Source organism: Ptychodera flava, chromosome 12, assembly GCF_041260155.1.
Source record: "Ptychodera flava strain L36383 chromosome 12, AS_Pfla_20210202, whole genome shotgun sequence".
In the NCBI taxonomy this organism is placed as follows: Eukaryota; Metazoa; Hemichordata; class Enteropneusta; family Ptychoderidae; genus Ptychodera; species Ptychodera flava.
In genome coordinates, this window is record NC_091939.1 from 22,724,513 (window position 1) to 22,746,505 (window position 21,993).

At 39.4% G+C, this 21,993-nt stretch overlaps 1 protein-coding gene across 5 annotated transcripts in view; it reads left to right on the plus strand.

Annotated features, from left to right (window-relative positions):
- The first annotated feature begins 954 nt into the window (after positions 1-954).
- Positions 955-21,993, plus strand: part of LOC139145415 (fibropellin-1-like) — a 33,290-nt gene continuing 12,251 nt past the window's right edge. For 3 of the 5 annotated variants that reach the window (XM_070716574.1, XM_070716577.1, XM_070716576.1), the window contains exons 1-17: positions 955-1,149; positions 1,986-2,105; positions 2,728-3,078; positions 4,000-4,110; positions 5,506-5,631; positions 6,325-6,438; positions 10,620-10,742; positions 11,540-11,659; positions 14,824-14,934; positions 16,205-16,318; positions 16,577-16,687; positions 17,761-17,877; positions 18,652-18,765; positions 19,146-19,259; positions 19,821-19,934; positions 20,357-20,470; positions 20,964-21,092. In XM_070716574.1, the coding sequence (XP_070572675.1) occupies positions 1,080-1,149; positions 1,986-2,105; positions 2,728-3,078; positions 4,000-4,110; positions 5,506-5,631; positions 6,325-6,438; positions 10,620-10,742; positions 11,540-11,659; positions 14,824-14,934; positions 16,205-16,318; positions 16,577-16,687; positions 17,761-17,877; positions 18,652-18,765; positions 19,146-19,259; positions 19,821-19,934; positions 20,357-20,470; positions 20,964-21,092 (2,173 nt within the window). In that variant the 5' untranslated portion in view covers positions 955-1,079. Of the gene's footprint in view, positions 1,150-1,985; positions 2,106-2,727; positions 3,079-3,999; positions 4,111-5,505; positions 5,632-6,324; positions 6,439-10,619; positions 10,743-11,539; positions 11,660-13,100; positions 13,313-13,850; positions 13,992-14,823; positions 14,935-16,204; positions 16,319-16,576; positions 16,688-17,760; positions 17,878-18,651; positions 18,766-19,145; positions 19,260-19,820; positions 19,935-20,356; positions 20,471-20,963; positions 21,093-21,993 lie in introns of those variants that run through there. The other 2 variants (XM_070716578.1, XM_070716579.1) reach the window with 2 other exon arrangements.

A 21,993-nucleotide genomic window follows, 5' to 3' on the forward strand; every position in this document is an offset into this window, starting at 1 on the left:
TAATTCGATTATACTGTCTATCAAAATATTACTTCCATGTAAACAATGTTTTTTACTTTGTTATAGTAGCATATAATTAACAAGTTAATTAACAAGCTACTCTATCAATTGACGCCCTTTCACAAAACAATTTTTCGAGTTCTTCGCCGAACGTCTAACTCAGTATGTAAAACTTTGAGGAGAAAAAATATCGGTAACGATTTCGGTAGCATTTCTTGAAAAGTTTCAAGATCATAAACTTTGAAAGTATGGTTGTTAGCGTACTTAAAGAGTAAGTTGATAGATAGCAATATTTCATCAAAATGTGGTGATTTGTTTTTAAAAAATGCAAATTTTCGAAAGAAATGTGGTCACTGTGTATGAGATCGTTCCATCTTGCAAGCTATTCAAAAGGTCTTGACACTGTCTCGTATTCAAAATCAAAGATCTGCGCCTGTTATCAGCTGTTCGCGGTTCAATTTTTCACGGGTCTTCTCCGAAATGTGTATGTGCATTTTCGTGTGATTATTAGTCATGAGCCTTTACAACACACACTATTCACCCTCCCCCCTCTCCTCTCCATATATATCATATATATATATATATAATATATATATATATATATATATATATATATATATATATATATATATATATATATATATATATATATATATATATATATATATATATGTACTTCATCCTTTCAGGTTTTGGGTACGGCGTCAATGTTAACACCGAGCATCGCTACGTCCAACCATCGACATCATCTGGTCTACTCATCTCAAACAATTATTGTTTCCTTGATAAGATAAATCCGTCTGTAATTTTGGTTTCGCCTCTATGAATCAAACGCGACGCACGTCGACAGTGTTATAGATACGGCGTCTGTGCACGAACTAGTGTTCATTTTTTACACAATATCATTATGCAAATACGTCTACGAAATCTGAGCATGCTCAGTGGAAGCATGCCCGGTATTTTAGTGAAAGTGAAAGCGATGTGCTTTTGTTGCAACATGACCGTTCTCATTCGGGCCATCCCGTTCAACGCGCACCTTGTTGATTAGCATGCCTTTGTGACAATATGCTGAATCCACGATGGGCGGCCTCTGGCTTGTACCGATGCTCATCGCCATGTCTCTGCTGCCCGCACGAGTAGACGCGCAGGGTGAGTAAGCTTGTCTCGCGCCGTGGATAGATGTCCTCTTGGTATTTGCGTACATAAATGTCAGTTTTGCTAAACAGCGTCATTCTACAGAGGCGCCGGTGTTGGCCTGAATGTAGCTCGTGCATACGTTTAATAGTGAAGAATTTCTCGTGTCTGCGCATGCACAATAGGATGTATTTATACTTGTGAAAAATTTAACAAGTAGTTGAAATTGCCTATAACCGCGAACAGAATTTTCTTGAAGCTGTAAAAAACCTACAATTAAAAAACGAACGAAACGGCGACTAAATTACTCTCTGGATATTAAACGTTTACATAGAAACGCCATTTGTTCATGCAGAATGATGAAGAATTAAATATTAATCATGCAGCTGTAATGTTATGTACGCACTCTTCGATGTGAGCATCAGTCATTTTCATTCAAAATCCGCCAACCTTGAAACATTTCCGTAAAAAGCTGAGGCGACCCCATTTTAAAAAGCGTAAATGCGTTTGCATTGGTACCATGCAAACGACGTTCGTGTAGGTATATGGATCATGTGTCGCTTGTGTTTATTCAGGACGCCATGTCATTTTGTCATTCTAAATAATCGCCATCGTGATTTTATCCTGAACACAGACAGCCAGTATTTACCGCTACTTCGCCTTCAAAACGATAAATGTTATCATACAGCCGCGAGATTTGTAATATTCCTGCGTGTATTGCGGTGTAGACGGAATTTCCATATACAATAATAGGAACGGCTTACTGATGTTGTTGAGGTGATGGTTACATCCGACGAGCTGTGCAGGGGCTATTTTTATATACACAAACATATTTTGATTCAATTTTATAGGTTGTGTTCATGACCCCTGTCAGAATGGAGGAACATGTGTAGAGACTATCAACAGCTACGGATACATCTGCCAGTGTTATGCCGTCTATCACGGCCAAGATTGCGATGTCCTTATTGCCGGTAAAGTAAAGTCAAATTGATACTTTATACAGAACAACAAAAATCACATAGAAAATCGATTTAAATACATGAAGATGCACATATGCATACGTAATATCTCTTTATATGTTTATTGGAATCACATTTTACTTGGGATACCCACATATACCAAACACATGTATACATGCTGTCATGCATACATAGATACACACATTACATATATAATAGATACATTAACATACATACATAGATACATATGTAATTACCTAGATAGATACCTAGATACATACATAGATACAGAATCATAGACACATACATAGATACATTACATACATAGATACGTACGTATATACATACATACATACATACATACATACATACATACATACATACATACATACATACATACATACATACATACATACATACATACATACATACATACATACATACATACATAAGCTTACCTTCTGTGGGTGGGGCTTATAGGTGTGACAACAATTTTTTGACGTTTTCGAAATGTGATATCTGTCATATAGGAATTCAACTGAATGTTTATATATTGTCACAGATAAGCCTGGTCCCTTTGCCTCTTGTAACCTTTCAATCATCAATGATTTATGTAAATCTATGTTCTTGACAGATCGTTCATCGTGTGGAAGTAACTATTACCTGCAGGCGGGCACCATATCCTCACCCAACTATCCCGACAACTACAACGACCGGATAAAATGTTATTATTACATCAAAGTGGCGCATATAAACGGACAGCCGGAAATATACGTGTCATTTTCTTCACTACATTTGGAGCAAGACAAAGACTATTTATTCATCGGTGTCGGACCGAGAGCCAATATTGACCAGGTCGGTGCGTATAGTCTCACCGGTTCAGTCATACCGTCTCCGATCACGCTGTACAGCGATCAGGTTTGGCTGTTGTTCATCGCCGATGGCAGTGCGACTGACAGCGGATGGGAAATCAGCTATTTATCAGGTATCTTATCTCATTGTCCTATATAATTTATAGAGTAATCCGCATAACTTTTGATGTACTTGGCGGTATTTTTGATGTCTTTGAGGATACAATTTCTTTTTCGACTTTCGAAGTCATGTCTTATTCCCTAGTGTTCAACTAGTTAACACAATGTGCATATCCGTAATGTAAAATCATATTGGATCAGAAAGGGTCAATAAAAGCCCCAAAATATTATCAAAAGTTGCATCTATTATCCCATCAAGTAAACTACTAGTTTGTTGTAGTTTCGATTGCCTAATTCGGATCAAGATTTTGAACAAAATCTGAGACTTAATGTAAATTTCCCTTATCGTCGGACGTTCATCCTGATAATCCTAAATTACCCTGGGTAAGAAAAGTGCTTACTTAGTTTGTAAACTATATCGTAAGTAGATATCTTAAGTAATAGAGACGAAAACAGATATTTACCATGAAAATGTTGGATTCCATTTACGTTGCCAAATTATTTTTACTGTACAATATATTCGTATAAAGTACTCAGAGTTCACCTAAAAGCACGTTTAATGCGACATTGTACATGGCATTGTTTGTCACAAATAATAATATAGAGTAGTTTTACTACCAAATGAATCAGGAAAACAAGGACAACAGTGTTGTTTTCCGAGAATATTACCAGCAAGTTGGTAAGTGTAATACCAACAGTGTCGATAACATCGAGCATGTCGTCGAAAAGTGTCCAAGTTGCTCATTTTTGGATACCCTTTTTCAGATTTGTGTATTTTTTTACGGATCGTCAATATTCTGAAATAGTATCAGTGCATTATCTAATGACAACTCGCAGGATTGACGTCAAATGCTCTCGATTTGTTAGAATCGCCGATGCCTTTAGCTGGTCAGGATGTATTCCTGTTGTCTGCTATAATAACGCTCTCATTGCAGGCAATCCGTGCGCCAGCAATCCCTGCATGAACGATGCAGAATGCCAAAACCATTACTTGTTTTACACGTGCGACTGTTTGCCAGATTGGACCGGATACAGGTGTGAAACAGGTATTGCAATCTCATTTCTTAAAACGGATATTGACTGGCTTGGTATGATCGCTATAACAAAGGACGTAACTTATGGAAGGTTACTCTCAAATATTGTAAAGACTAAAACAAAATGAAGCGAGAGACTTTTACGACACAATGAGAGTTTATGAATGTGAGACCATCCCAGCGGTTATTAGCCTGAATGATGTCAGATTTCGATTTTGTGGTAATCAATTGCTGTATGCTTCTGGGCATATTCTTGGTCATGCGCAGAATCAAGTTTGCAAGTCTTTTTTTTTCACTTATAATTAGAACAGTTGCTTTACACCTGGTAGGCCGAATTTCATTTTGCGTGATACAGTATTGATTTAATATTGATTATGAGTTTGCCAACTAGCCTGTGCGTCGTCGATCAGTTTAGACGAGAGCTCACGCTTTCTTTGGGTAAAACAGTGCCAGTGCCTATGATATAGCACAGTAGCAGTAACACAATCGATTGGGCGGGCATACATTTGATTTCGGCACAATTCGCTCCATATAGCACTCGCTTAGCGGCCTGTGTTATATGTGGCGCACATTGTAACTCAAATGTCGTGTATACCTTCCTGCGAACGGGTTATCGCTTAATTATGTATAAACACAATACATACCGCATCTGGTGCAATTCTACCACTTTCCAGTCACCGGATTGAAAACAAAACATAATTTGGACCTCAGCAGCAACTAGCTTTACGTTTACATGTTGTCCATACTACGGTGTGTAATTCTTTAACATGCTTATTTTGAAATCAGTGAAGAACATCTGCGATTTGTGTTAACAAATTTCATATTCATATGATAGCATTGTTTTAAATTATTTATCAAATAAAACTAAGGTTATTTTTGTCCTACATATCTATAGACTTTAGTATTCTCTCAACTATCCCCGCTGTTATATAGTAAATCACCATTCATTCTCAATCACACGTTTTTGAGATTCCCAACGCTGGCTGTTAACACTTGGTTTTTCTTTCACTTGGCATTCAAAATGGGACTGAGAAACTCAGAACATCAAAAACTGACTTAATTTACCTGAATGAAAACTATACTCACAGTGTTCATGACAATTCGTTTTATCACTGGCTGATTCGCTCACTCAGGGCTGAATAGGAAATTCTGTTATTTTTTGTTGTTGTATGTTCTGTCCATATTCTTTAATGTCTGTCTGTCCAGGGGAAATGTATCTGTGCGTGCTTGCATGGTCTAAAACCTTGCTTTCGGGCTCTAGGGGTCATCATATACCTGTTTTAAGGTCAATAACCTTCACATCTCCCTCTTTGCTGACCTGCTGGGTGACCTGTGGTCGGGGGTAAATGCTTCATATAGAGTTAAAGCAAATAATCGCTGAAAAGTCTGCTTGCTTCTTTTGTCTAGCTAAGGCTATTCCACCCTGCGACAGCAACCCCTGCCAAAATGGTGGAACTTGCCTCGTAGTCGGATCGTCGTCGTACGCGTGCACTTGCAACTCCGGATGGGTTGGAACCCATTGTGAAACAGCCGGTACGTTTGAGTAAATCCTGGCTTTTTGTCGATTATTACATTTTCACAATGACAAGCAAAAATTGAGGACAGCATTTTGAAGAATACAAAACCGTCGGGAAGCTCTCGGGAACGGCAGCTGTGACAGAGTACACATATTTTCTCTGAAATGAATGCGATTCTATTCGAGCTATATTATTTACTCTGTGAATCTTTTTGAACTACAAGTTAAATAAAAGATAAAGGGCAAAGCGAAGGCAAAGTCAACAGACACTAATGCAGCAGTCAGTCTATTTTTTCCACAAACTTTTCATGATATGAATAACTATTATGGATAGGGTATTGATGAGGGGGTCGATTTTACGGTCAGTCGATAATAAAAACATAATTGTCAGATCTGTTATCGATCAGCAGATCAATCAGCTGAATTATCAATATGGTTCTATCTTTCAATCAACTAACACATCAATCACTTATAGATGTCACAAAGATTACCTCTAACAAACAACAACAATATATGAGACCTTTGAACTTTTGAACAGTTCATGTGATACATGTATTTTTACAGTCAAGACGCCATATGTGGCCAATATAAGAACTCCCTATAACTGATACGGATGATATCATTGTTGAGTGCATGCAGAACCTTGTAGGATTTGTCGTTATTTGTGTCTTCGTCTAGGGGTCAATGTAACAATTCCTTGTCACTTTCAGCAATAAAGGCTTGCGATAGTCACCCTTGCCAAAATGGCGCCACCTGTCACAATATCGATGTCTCCTATGTCTGTGAGTGTACGGAAGGTTGGAGTAGTCGTAATTGTGAAACTGGTAATGTAGTGAGAATTTTCTGCATTGTGTATAACCTATCTCTGGTGTAAGGGCTTATATAACACACTACAGAAGTAGGGGGCGTATCCCACCAGCCATGTGCGTTGTCGGAGAACAAATGACACATCATTTGAACATTATTAATAGGACTAAGCAGAGCCTATGTGTTATCCGTCTACCAATCAGACTCTTTGGTAACTTTCATCCAATGACTGTGGACTATAATCTCCCGCCAAAAAAAATGTTTATCCTTTGGTGTTCTATTACATTCGGTGCATGCGCTTTGGCGCCTTTATATGTAATTGCTACAGTTGTGTTCCGGTTGGCGCCTTTTCTATCTCACGGCGTGTTCAATAATAAAGCTTGTGTGTTCTTAGCATGAACTGGTGTCGTTCGCAGTTCTGTGTATAAGTCAGACAAGAACCTTGATCATAAAACCCCATCACGACATTTTTGGTGCCGAGACCAGGATAAGGATGTCTGACGAGGAGCAGCAACCAACTCAAGCCGAGCAAATGGCAACGAAATTGGCCAAGTTGAAACTCAAGCGCAGGGGACAACGTGCCCAATGACGAGGCTGTTCAACCGTGCAGAACAACTCACATCAACGTTCGCTGCAGCTGAGAACAAGACTGAAGCTCACAGGATACTCAGAGCATTGAACACTCAACTGACTGAGAAATACGAATCTTTAACTAAGATCGAAGAAGATATCTTAGATAATACGGATGAAGCAAGCTACGATGCTGCGAGCCAAGAATCCGGCGACTACATGTCCGAGATATTCGAGAGAAACGACAAGATCACTGATTTCATCAAAAACAACAAACCGAACAATGTGACTGGCCCATCGGCGAACTCCGACACCGCTACTCAAGACACATCGAAGAAAACGGTCGCATTACCGAAACTACAGCTGAAAACTTTCTCAGGAACGTACTCGAGTGGGTGAGTTTCTACGACACTTTCAAATCGTCCATCCATAATGATAAGAACCTCGAGAACATTCAAAAGTTCACATACTTACGCAGCGTTTTAACTGATGAAGCTGCCCGTACGATTAGCGGTCTCGCCTTGACAAACTCCAACTACGACCATGCTTTAGAGCTACTCATCGAACGCTACGGACAGAATCATTTGATCATCGAGCGCACATGAATGACTGCACTGTGGCAGATTCCTCAACCTACGAGTGACATTAACAGTCTGAGATTGTTTTATGACACATTAGAAAGTCATATTCGCGGTTTACAATCACTTGGCAAAGAAGAGAACGCTTATGGAGAACTTCTCATTCCCATGATTCGAGATAAACTACCAAACAATATTCGAAACAAATCGCAAGAGATCACGGAAACAAGGCTTGGACTTTACCAGAGTTGCGCAAAGCCATCCTACGGGAAATCGACGCCATTCAAGCCGGAGTTCCACTCGATGAGTTATCGGTTGCGGACACAGCAACACAGCCTAATATGACCGCTTCATTTCATACTAAGGCCGCATCTACGCGCACAACAAAGCCTTTGAGAATCAAAACATGCGTGTTTTGTAAGGGAAATCACTACACAAGTGATTGCCAAGTTGTCACCGACCCGAAACGTCGCTTAGACATTGTCAAACGCGATCGTCTCTGTTACAATTGCCTTGGAAAGCATCGCGTGAGCGATTGCAAGTCTCGTTACACTTGCAAGATCTGCAAGCGTAAACATCACTCTACCCTTCATGACACCAAATCAGCTACAACGTCTGAGAAAAAGGGAACTTCTGAAGTTCATGTGGCATTGGCGAAGACAGACGACACAAAGGGGAAATCTACACCCAACGGATCGGTTCTCCTCAAGACGGCAGTCATTCCTATGTCGGTCGGCGATAGGAAACCTATCAACGCTACCGTGCTGTTCGACGATGGGTCCAACAGAACTTTTATCACGCAGCGATTTGCTGACAAACTCAACTTGAAATCGGAAACACATGAGAACGTGAGCCTGTCAACATTCGGGGACAATTCGAAACAAATTCATTCCATGAAAAGTGCAATGGTAACTTTGCACGAACAGAATGGGCATACCAGTACTGTCAACGCCCTGATAATTCCCGAGATTTCGTCCAACCTATTCAACCACGTGTCAGCAGAAATACTCAACTCAGACCATCTACGGGGATTAAAGCTTGCCCACCCAGTTTCCAATGTTAAAACTATGGAAATTGATGTACTCATCGGAGCTGATCAATATTGGAACTTTGTTGGAAACCATATCGTGCGCGGGGCAGGTCCAACTGCAATATCATCTAAGTTCGGCTACTTGTTGTCCGGTCCTACTGGAAAGCGTGGGAAATTGGACTCTGACATTAATATTCATCACGTGAACGTAGAAACACACACCGACGATGACATACGAAACTGGTGGAATTTAGAGCTCATCGGAGTGAAGGCAGACTCGCAAAATGATGAAAATACCGACTTCGAAACATATCGGGACACTCATCTACGTGTTGAAAATGGTAAATACATTGCCCGTTTACCATGGAAAACTGATCATCCGCCACTGCCTTCAAACTATGCGGCAACTGAAATCGCACGCGCGCTATGGTTCGCCGTTTGACCCCTGACTTAACGAAGAGATATGACGATATCATCACCGATCAACTGCGCCGAGACTTCGTCGAGAAGATTCAAGATGACAACAAAACTGAAGGACATTATTTGCCGCATCGAGCTGTCAAGAAGGACTCAGTTACCACTCCAATACGTATTGTATACGACTGCAGTAGCAAACAAAATGCTGACTCGGCAAGTCTAAACGACTGTCTTCAAACTGGGCCGTCATTAATCAATGATTTACCTGCCATTTTGCTACGATTTCGCGCTAACCGAATCGCTTTCGTCAGTGACATTGAAAAGGCATTCTTAAACATACGTCTAGAGGAAGACGAGCGTCAATACACCAAATTTCTTTGGTTATCGGACATTCGTGATCCCGAAAGTCCATTTGATGTTTATCAATTCAAGTCTGTTCTGTTTGGGGCGGCTTGTTCCCCATTCATGCTCAACGCTGTAATCAATTTATACCCCCTTGAGGTAGCCTCTCAAGGATTATCATCATCTGAAGACAAAGATATGAACGAGCGGGAAGACACCCATCGGCAAGAAATTTCTACTGAGAAACCAATGACCCGCCAGAGTCGGGGAGACCATCCAGAGATGCAGCCATTGCAGCCAGGATGAGAATATCCGAACTTTCATAAATTGCTGTAACTGTTGAGTCAATTAACTCTCTGAAATTTCTAAGTTTTTGTTCAAACGAATCATTTATTGATAATTCATATTGAAAGTGTTCAAGATTATCTTTCGTCGCCGGGAGAATGTCGGAGAACAAATGACACATCATTTGAACATTATTAATAGGACTAAGCAGAGCCTATGTGTTATCCGTCTACCAATCAGACTCTTTGGTAACTTTCATCCAATGACTGTGGACTATAATCTCCCGCCAAAAAAAATGTTTATCCTTTGGTGTTCTATTACATTCGGTGCATGCGCTTTGGCGCCTTTATATGTAATTGCTACAGTTGTGTTCCGGTTGGCGCCTTTTTTATCTCACGGCGTGTTCAGTAATAAAGCTTGTGTGTTCTTAGCATGAACTGGTGTCGTTCGCAGTTCTGTATATAAGTCAGACAAGAACCTTGATCATAAAACCCCATCACGACATGCGTTCTGAAAGTACACCTACAAACTAGAAGATTCTCTCAACAACAAACACTTCCTCAGTTAACCTTTGGTATAGATTTTCAAAATCACACATTTTTGCCTGCTCAGCCGCTCATGTGAACTCCTTTTAAAAACTTATATGTAGATAAAATTGAGTTTTTCACCGAGAAGCCCTTATTTTTATTTTAAATGCCAGGTACCGATAAATATGAGATAATTAGCAAACTTATCCAAAACGTATACATGGACGAACTTTAGTTCTTGATATGTAGAGAATAGTATACAGATTGCTGGAGCAAAAGTATGAGCAAAAGTTTTAAGTCTTGTAGTCTCGAGGTGTGCTTTGCCTCGTATCCTTTGATGAGTATAATTTAGAAAAATATGAATTTATTACACTTGTCTTTTAATTCGACAAAAGTTCTGACTGCGAACGTTTACTTTTCAATTGCGTTTTTTTTGCTCCTGCACAAAGCCCTTCTCCCGGATCCGTGTGAACGCAGCCCTTGTCAAAATGGCGGCACTTGTGTTCACGATTTCGAAAAGTATTTGTGTCGCTGTTCTAGCCGTTGGACAGGATCTCGATGCGAGCTGACCGGTATGTTGTGTCTGTTGGCATGGTTACCAGCAGACATCATTTTATGGAGTGGGCATGCTGTTTCATCGAGCTGTGGGGCTCCCTTCCTACTCGATCCAAGGTGTTACCATCATAATCCTATCGCTCTTTGTTGGACTGCCTTTTATATACTGTTGACTGGCAAAACGTCTCATTGGTCATGTTGGGATAAATGATTTGACTAGTTAATAGTGTGCCATCGATTTAGAATTGCTATGTTTTCGCATTCTTTTCACAAATGTGGGTCTGGGTGTTTGCACGTTGGCATTATTGATGCTGCTTCTCTAAGCCTCCCTTTCCTAATGCTGTTTTTCTTTCCGTTTGCCAATCGCGATTTTTAAGTCCTGATTGCGATTTCTACCTTCCATGTTGTTTAGACTATGCTTTGCCATTTGTTCAATAATATGCAACACCGTTCCTTCACATTAAAATAATTCCGTACTCTCGAATAAAACTGCAAACAATGTATGATATTTCGCACTTTCACTCGTAAAGGCTTGAATTAACTTCAATAGAAATTATTCCCGTGAAATCCCGTCGAAATAATAACACTTTTTCCTGCTTGTTTTCTCTTTTACTGTCTGTCTGTCTGTCTGTCTGTCTGTCTGTCTGTCTGTCTGTCTGGCTGGCTGGCTGTCTGTCTGTCTGTCTGTCCCTCCCTCTCTCTCTCTTTCTCTCTCTCTCTATCTCTCTCTCTCTCTCTCTCTTCTCTCTCCTCTCTCTCTCTCTCTCTCTCTCTCTCTCTCTCTCTCTCTCTCTCTCTCTCTCTCTCTCTCCAGCTGTGGATCCGTGCTGGTCGTTTCCGTGTTACAACGGTGGTACCTGTGATTGGATGACCAACACCAATACGTATACCTGCACCTGCACGGCTACATGGACTGACAGAAACTGCAGGACAGGTAAGTTGATAAGGGAAAATGATAAGTGACTCTGTGAACAGACAGCAACCTCGTATAAGTGTCTTCCACCACGCTTAAGGTAGTATGCGCCTCGAAAGTGAAAAACTTAAACTTTGGCTCAAACTTTTCTCACGGTATCTTTCAACCATTCTCTTTAGTAATCAAGAAATGAAAATCGAGGGTCACCGCACCGTGCAAACCTTGGTACTAAAGAAAGAAATTACCAAATTTGCAGATATTTGGAATTCAAAATGGCCGCCACCCTTGCGTTAGGGAGAAAGATAAAATTTTCGAATTAAAAAAACGAAGACGGTGAATTTTTTTTTAGTCCAAGGGCTTCAAAATGAACCTTCACATGTGGTATATCAGAAAAGAATTGGTAAAGTTTATGAGTCCAAATATCTATCCCCGAAGCGCGTTCCACCTTAGTTATAGTATGCGATGCTTGTGTGTGGCTAAGCTGTGTAAAGCACTGATGACTCGGATGGCGAAATGCATTTATTTCAAAAAGGCAAAAACATCTGTGACAAACACATTGTATAATTGACTGCCAAAAATGGTGGCGAAGTTGGCAAAATTCCACCATGTCGATACTATTGGAATTTTTATACAGGGGTCGAATCCATGATATAAGTCACTGGAAAATAGTTCCTCCATTTCACACAGGTTTTGTAATTATTTGGAAAGAAGCCGGCTTGATAGTCAAATATCAGAATACGCCTTCGAATTCTTTATCAATAAAAAGAAAAACAATATTATTAGTAAAAGTTCAGTTTTGAAGCTGAGGGGCCATGGTGAAAATACCAGACAAAGAAAATATGCTTAAGTTACCAGGAATGCACGTTGCGTTCTCCTGCCCAAAGTGTTGCTGTACAAGTAATTTCATTGTGGAACTGCGTGAGAACGCCTATAGATAATACTCTTTTTTCTCCAATAATTAGTAAAAGATAAACATAGCTGAAAACTGGTCGTTGACTTTCTCTTCGCACTCTTTCTCACCCATACATGTCAATTCCATTTCCAATGATGTCACGTGATGTGAGTTAGCCATGCTGGATTATCTAAACCCGTGCACTAGCAATCCCTGTGCTAACGGGGGTGAGTGCGAAAACGTGGACGGTAATATAAAGTACTACACCTGCCATTGTTCAACCGGATGGACAGGTGCCCTCTGTGATGAAGGTACTCAAATACGGATGACCTCGATTTAAAAAGTTTGAATTGATATTATTCTTTAACTAGTAAGCCTGCCGACACAAGCTCAGTTCTTTTAATTTTGCATGTCACGTGAGTTTGGAGTGGCTTTCCGTTCTACTTTCGTTAATTATTTTGGATTTTTATCTCTTTGTACTGGTTCCAATTGTTTTTATTGTTGTTGGATATTGTCATAGGCATAATCACATATATAGCTGGCGTAGAAGTTTACCTGTTCTCGAATTTTGGTATCAATGAGGTCGAGTTTACCCTGTCCTGATTCAAGAGTTACATATCTGAATTAACGCTGCAGTTTCACTTTCTACCTGTTTCTGAATCTGGCAGCCATAGACCCGTGTGCGTACTATCCTTGTCGGAACGGCGGTATGTGCAGCAGCACTGACAACACCTACGTCTGTCACTGCACCGAACAGTTCGTGGGAGCCAATTGTGAATCTGGTATATAAAGGACTAAAATTACTTTTCGGATTGTACTATTTGTGCGTTTTATTTGTGTGCACACCCACCCATTACGACATTAGTGTGGTATACTATATAGATGTTAACGTTTTTGGTTTTGGTTTGTGCCCAAATAGGGGTGTCGGTATATTTAGATGTGAGGAGTGGGGAAGAAATGAAGTGAGACGTCAGTTTATCGACCCTTGTTGTCAGCCACGTCCAATCTTTCCACTTTGACTTCCTATCCTTTTATATCTTATCTCTAGAATCAAGCAGTCACATAGTCTGCGCACGCAAGACACATATTTTTAATGCAAGAATCTTTGTGTTCAATATTAAACTTATGCAGTTATTCGTGACTCTTACATTCGTCATATGACACTAATGGTGTGTATTTGATAAAGTTATTTTCACCTTTCCCTGATGTCTTTTTCACTATATGGTTGTCGTATATTTTAGATGTGTCCGTCCAAGGTATCTGTATCTTATTCTTTAACTAATTACCTCTCCACCGTGCTGTACAACCCATTTCTCATAGCTGCACATCGTCCCATGAATCCATGCGACAGCAGCCCTTGCCGAAATGGCGGAACATGCACAAACGTCAACGACGATGTCCGATACTACACTTGCCTCTGTCCGCCATCTTGGATCGGTGAATTGTGCCAAACGTTAATAGGTATCTACGAGCGTGTGGAAGTTTGATGTTTAAGTTTCTAGTTATCTGCACCAATATATTTTATCATATAGGTTTTATAAATACTTAGCGATCTTGACTCTCATTAGGTCAATACTAATGCAACATGTTGAATCGATAAAAATATCAACGATAGAACAGAGAAAATTTAAAAATAGCACGCCTCTATTTCAGTGCACAGAGTTTTAAAACAAACGACCCGTGCAATCTTTTAAATGGAAGATTTCTATAACTTTTGATAAAATTTTCATTATTTGTGTTCTGTGGAAGAAATAAATTTTCCCCTTCCTCTCTCTAAAGTATGTCAATCCAATAAAACACCTCGTCAACATATAAATTAAATGCAGTGTTTACAATATGGTATAATAATGGTTCTACTCAGGAATGAAAGGATGCGATGTGTTCCACAGACTCAGTACGCCAGAGATCACGTGATGTCGGTACAAGCACACCCAGGTGCACAAATACAAACGCATATAGAAATACACGTATTCTGTGCGCGTTTGTGTATGTGGTTTGGATCTTGTCCATTCGAATTCCTTGTTTCACCAATTGTTCAAAAATGAATTCCGGTCCCGATCTAAATTCACTTGTCCACAGTAACATTGGATATTACAATCGTATAGCTTGTGTATTCATAAGTTGAATACTCTATTTTCGAAATAATTTCGACAGAAACACGAGAAACAGTGTAGTACTGACGGGACAAAATTACCGAAAATACGTCATAATATACAGCTAAAGTAACACTCCTGAAGCACTTTATACGCTACAGGTACACCTCTCACTGACGTATTTATTTTCATTTTGACAGCGAATCCGTGCGGTGCCGAGCCCTGCCTTAACGGGGGAATTTGCAGCAATTTAGGCACGATTTACACTTGCACTTGCCCTTTCGGGTTCACGGGATTGCTGTGTGAAATCGGTAAGTGTCAGTCAGATCACAAGTTTAAAGCCCCAGTAATGCTAACTTTCGATGATTTTTTCGTTATTTTTATTTTACAAATGCAACTTGTTATTCTCTTTGCCAAAGAATGTTGAAAAACCCACTATTTAGCTTGTCAACTTAACGTGTATATGTGTAAAATGCATGGTTATTGTTTACAGTTGAATTCTAGTCAAGACCAGAAGTAATTTTTCAACAACAACAATACAGTTTACAACCATAGGGGCTGAGTTGACAAGCTGGACACTGTGTATATCAACATTCTTTGGGCGGAAGGACAAGGAATTATGGTTCACATTCAAAATCAAAATGGTCAAATAATCATCAAAAGTTAGCTTTACTGGGGCTTTAAACAGCTCTTGAAAGTGAGAGAAATAAGTGAAGACACGTTGATTTACAGTGCTTTGCGTTGAATCGTTGGCAATTGGCGGGAACGAGACATACAACCTGAATTAAGAGGTTGCCAACACTATCAGTTGTAACTATCGTCTAGCTGTAATATCAGTCGATCATAAAGAAATCAACTCGGCGAAACATCATCTGAATGGAAGTCAGATTTGGTCAAAACAACACTACAAGATGAGAACAAACGAGACTAGCAAATCATACATTCTGACAGTCAGTAGGGTGTGTGATGTGTGTTTCAGCTTTCACAGAGCTGATTTCTTTGTTATTGACTGATATTCCCGCATATAGACGATAATTACACCTGACAGTGTAGGTAAATCCCAGATTTCGACAGTATGTAAGCCTATAGTCCCCGTATTGTCAACGGTTCGATGCAAACTACTGTAAAATACCCAGTCAACTGTCTGAATAGGGATCTTACACTTCGGTTGGTATGCTGCCACGCCCAAAGTATTTTCAAAAGTGCAATTCAGGGGACCGCCACAGTGCTGTCAGTATTAACATCGCTAAGCTGTCACATCTGCAGAAGAGTTCAGGAGAGCGCAGATGAAAACCTATTATTAGAAATCAAAATGCGCCATCAATCAGGCCGACGAATAACACCATATATTGAACAATGTGATAAATAATGACAACAAACTGCACAATATGGTTTTATCAGGTGACATGTTTTACGTCGCAAACAGAGAAAAAACATGCCAAACACGGGAAATTACCAATGGGATTTTTACAAATAAATATGTATTTCCCTTCGAAAATAAAATTAGGAAATATAAAACCAAACCTGGAAGGTTGTATATCCTTTACGTAACTATATTTTTCTGGTTTGATTTTTTTACAGAAGTGAATCCTTGTCAAAGCGATCCTTGTCTGAACGATGGTACTTGCTCAAATCTAGTGACTATGTTTCTGTGTTCCTGTCCGGACGAGTTCACTGGTCTACTCTGTGAATTAGGTAAAAGTGAACTTGATCATGTACGCCATTTTACTAGGAGAATAATTTGCATAATGCTTAATAATGCAAGGAAATCTAATCCAATAATAATATATGTAACAATTTAAACAACTGAATCTTCATCTGCATGTTCAGGTATTGTAGATGAATATAGACAAACGTCCAATTTAAATACATTGCAAATCGATGCTATTATAGGCGAATTCGAACGGTTTTGCTTGTCTCGAGTCATAATCAAAGTTTTTTTATACTTTGCAGACAATCCATGTTTTTCAGCGCCGTGTCTGAACGGTGGAACCTGTTTAAATACGGGAACCAGCTATGTATGTGAATGTTCGGCGGGTTGGATTGGTTCAACCTGTAACGTGCGTGAGTACAAAGTCAAAGGAGAATTGTTTCTGGTCATGCCTTTTTTCTCAAAAATTGGACGACGACACGCTTTTTTATTTTTACTTTTATTTCATTGTCGGTCAGTCAGTCTGCTTTCCAAACATACAGTTGTGAGTGTTAAATTTTCTCGTGTTGTATTGAATTCTTGTTAAAAGGATGCCTTGGGAAGTGGTACATTGCACAAAGTACGCCATCTTGCGACATTAATACTTAATTTTATCCATCATCGGGCTCTGCTAAAAAAAATAGAAAAAAGGGTTATCGCGGAGGCTTTCAAAGTGATGATGGTGAGCGCAATGACCAAATACAACGTTTCCTGGGCTTGATATGTTCAAGATATGATATGTTTGGCCTTGATATGTCAAACGTAACCTCAGATGAATCTGTAGCGGGCAGCGATAGAGAAATGCGGTGAGATGTGACCTTACGGTAAAATACGAATTGGGGGACAGACACTCCGCCTCTTTTAAACTTTTTACAATTGTTTTCAGATCTACTGCTTTTTAGGGCTCATTTTAAAGCTCTTGAAATATTTTACCGTCTTAGTTCTGGCAAAATCAAAAATTATTTTTTCACAATACAGTAAACACAGGGATAGCAGCCATTTTGAATTTAAAAGATGTGCAAATATTAGGTAAATTGTTTCTCTAAGAACCAGAATTTGCATGACAACCCATGATTTTTATTCTGTATTTATTAAGAAAATGCCATTCATGTTTGAAAGCTTCTAAGAGGAAAGTTTAAGCAAATGTTTACGTCAAGTCTCTCACTTGTGAGGGCGTATTACCTTAATTGGTGAGCTATTTGAAAAGGAAAGAACTATCTTGTACGACTAGACACGTTACCTGCCAACCACTAGGTATAGATAACTACTTTCTGATTTCAGCGCACACGACACACCCTTTACACAAAGCGTACGACTAGGCCAATATATCCTGCCAGGTGAATCACATTACTTTTCATGGAAGATTATGTGTCCTAAGAGGTCACGTGATGTGATACTCAAAAACTTACAAAATATATTACTTTTGTTTGTTTGTTTTTTCTCCCAGCCGCCAATCCGTGTTACAGCAATCCATGCGCCAATGGAGTATGTTCCCCGCAAAATAACTTTCAGTCATTTTACTGCCAGTGCTACGCCGGCTGGACCGGTACACAGTGTCTAGAACGTTAGTAAATAGTTTTTCTATGCTTGCCTACCCACCCACCTATTCACATATGAACTTGCCCATTAACCTACTTTACAAAGAGACATACATAGATACATGTACATAGATACATATTAAATAGACAGATAAGTACATACATTCATACACACATATACAGACACACATACATACATACATACATACATACATACATACATACATTCATACATACATACATACATACATACATACATACATACATACATACATACATACATACATACATACATACATACATACATACATACATACATACATACATACATACATACATACATACATACATACATACATACATACATACATACATACATACATACATACATACATACATCCATCCATCCAACCATCCATCCATCCATCCATCCATCCATCCATCCATCCATCCATCCATACATACATACATACATACATACATACATACATACATACATACATACATACATACATACATACATACATACATACATACATACATACATACACATACATACACATACAGACAGACAGACAGACAGACAGACGCAGGCAGACAGACATGCCATGGTACGTATACATCTGTACAATGTTTATGCAGCGTTTGATCGCAGTACTTCAATGAAAACTACACGTTCGATATTTGTAATTGTAAAACAGTCAAAGACGGATGAGTTTTATTCAGTTCATTTCACGTGTGTCTGTCCTTTTCTGGCCAGTTTGAATTATTGTAAACGTTTGCTCACATTTTACATGCAGGCGCTGATCCCTGCACCTCTAACCCGTGTCTGAATGAAGGCGACTGCATCAATGAGTTCATCCAGTTCAGCTGTGTCTGCAAGCCAGAATGGACGGGACAATATTGTGAAATAGGTGAGTCTGAGCATCACCAAACAGGACAGAAACTAAACACTTGAGCGCCAAATATGTCTGAAGAATGGCACAATTACAAATATCTGGGACACACACGGTGCTGTGATAAATTTGAAACGCTTTCTCACGAGATACACCTATACCATATATTTTGTCACTGTAATGAAACGAAATAATGATATATTCTCTAAATTGCGAGCTCAAAGGCAAATACTTGAACAAATGAAAATGAGAACGCGAATGAAATGTGACGATACGGTACCTTTACAGTATAAGTATACGTATACCAGGATATATGTCCCTAGATTCGTACATAAATACATATATACACTGATTCAGTGGAGCTCCCGTAAACTGACAGGGGAATATTTCATGTGCAGAGACTGACCCGTGTCTGAGTAACCCGTGTTTTAACAACGCAGTCTGTCTGAGAATCAATGGAGTTTACCAGTGCGTCTGCCAAGATGGGTTTTCAGGACAAAACTGTGAGTATGGTAAGTATTGTCTTGTAATTGTTTTTAATAATGAGCGGGAGCAGGAATTGTAATCGGAATGAGTGTCGATATGAAATGAAGAGTGTGTTTACAGACAGCAGAAAATAAAACGGCCGGGATAGCTGATACCATAAGTGTGCAGCCACAGCGATTAATCAACACTATCCATTTGACACAAACATTTGACATATAATTCATTCGACGATTCTGTGAATTATTCTTTCATGGCTTATACTGGTATCTGCATAATGTCCCAAGTTTTTGTACTAGTCAATGTGTGCCAAGATACGTTCAAATGTCCCAGTGTTTGGCTGGGGGAGTGTTTTCACATTGTGCTCTTTCTCATTGGAAAGAGAAATTTAAGTCGAGGCTTTGATATTTCTTTCATTATCCATAACACTTTGGTGAATATATTGCATGCTTTAAAGCTTTAAATTGCATCGTTCAGATAATTCACGATGCGAATTACACTTCTTTGACTTTGAACTACTGTTAAAAAGCCCCAGTAATATATTGCACCCATAATGTGAATTGTTTGTTGGGAATATATGGTCATTACAGTGATATATCCGTGTGACAGCAATCCTTGTCAGAACGGTGGTGCTTGTGTGAATGGTTTTCAGAACTATCGATGTATATGCAGCGGTGACTTCACTGGAGACAATTGTGAAATTGGTAAGCTGATACATATATGAGAGAGAGAGAGAGAGAGAGAGAGAGAGAGAGAGAGAGAGAGAGAGAGAGAGAGAAGAGAGAGAGAGAGAGAGAGAGAGAGAGAGAGAGAGAGAGAGAGAGAGAGAGAGAGAGAGACTTGCAGACAGACAGGCAAGCAGGCAGGCAGAGGATGGTCAAGAAGATGGTGATTTTCCTAGCACCATCATAGAGTACCTTTCACGTAAAAAATGTTGTTGAAATGTAACATCTTTTTTCTTCGTAAACTATTCGAAATATCGGAATCACTGTGTTGAACGTGCTGAACCAACGAAAATTTTAGAGCGAAGTTTAAAGCTCTTCAATTTCAGGTACTCAGTGGCATTCAAGACTTCTAAAACTGAATATGTCTTTAACTTGAAGTGGTTTTCTATTTTGTTTTGCAGTGAATAGTGTTTGTTCGTCTAGTCCGTGTTTGAACGGAGCGACGTGCGTTGAAAGCGTAAGCGGGTATGCTTGCCAATGTGTGACCGGTTGGCTTGGCAACACGTGTGATATACGTAAGTATGGCTCTCAACGATTGACTACAAAATAGCCTACCTGTACCACATAATAATAAGCAGTGATTAATCACTTCGATAAATTTAAATGCAAAGGTAATTTTAATTTATGTCCGTAAAAGTTCACTTTAGAAAAGCTAAAGTGCTCATTCAGATAAATAATGCTCTAAAAGCACCCGATGCAATGATATTGAAACCATCATTTGTTTATTAGTGCAATAATATCAGTGGCCATTTTGGTGGATGCACTAAAAACTGTAGGGGACTGACTTTGTTGTGGAGATCGGGAAATCCAAAATGGTTTATCGATTTTGTTTGGCGATTACTTTAAAATATTAATGGACGAAATATTCAGTAGGTCGGAGTCATGTTTAGGTCAGAGGTTGTACTTTCCTGAAATGATGTTCTGAAATTGGATTTTAGTCTTCAAAAAGCAAACGCAGCAATATTTACTAATCGATTTTAATACTGTTTTTATGTGACTTGTATACAGTGGATGTCTGTAGCGGTATACCATGTCTTAATGGTGGAACATGTCTCACGTCGTTCACGGAAAGTAGAAATGCCACGCTATATTCGTGTACTTGCAGTACTGGGTTTACAGGAGAACGATGTGAAATAGGTAGGATGGTTCGCATTGTCTGGTGGGCAGGGTGGGTGGGGTGATAAGGTCATTTTGTTCCCGGGAAACAGAACTTTCTTGTAGGACTTCAGAATATGTCTTAACAGAAGCATAAGCAAATATGTTTAACCTCATGACAGTGTTGACGAGCGGCACTGCAAGGAATGAACTAGTTCAAGTCGCATGCTTTAGGTCGATATAATCAGTTTGACTGGAAGGGCTTGACTTTCAGTCCGATTTTGAACTTAGCGTTTGGCTATTAGAATATTTGTAAACCTCATTGAACGTTTCCCAGCCATGTGTTCCATTTGGAAGTTGGCAGCATTACAGTGTTGCTGTCGACGTGTTTTGCTATAATTCCAAAGCGATGGTTTGATGTCCATTTTATCTTCATTTTGTCCTTCATGAAATCGTCGACTCTCCAAGGGACCGTGTCAGATTGTCACATACGTTCGAGAAACGAAATTCCTTCGTTTAGATCGAAACCCCCCTTTCCCGTAACGAAAGTTCAAAAGCACAAATGTTGATGTCTGCTTGAGAATACCATGTAGCATTTTGGGTATATACTGAAGAATATGTATCCCCTGACCACATTACATTGTCAATATAATCGACCATAGCATAACACGAACGAGTTGGAAAGTTACAGCAAAATTTGCTGTTACTAGTCTGCAGTTTTTGTTCATTTTTACACACAAAGTAAAGAGAAATTGTGATCACAAAATAAAAGTGCGAAAGTGAAGTTCACTAACGGAATGGAGGTCAAACCCGAATTTCGCGACAATCAGAGACGGTTCCTAAAGCACGTCCAGATATTGCTATTTACCTTCATTCGGCAACAAAGCGATGACTAAAACAGAGATTGTCAACGATGGTCTAATTTACCGATCGCATGTCACAT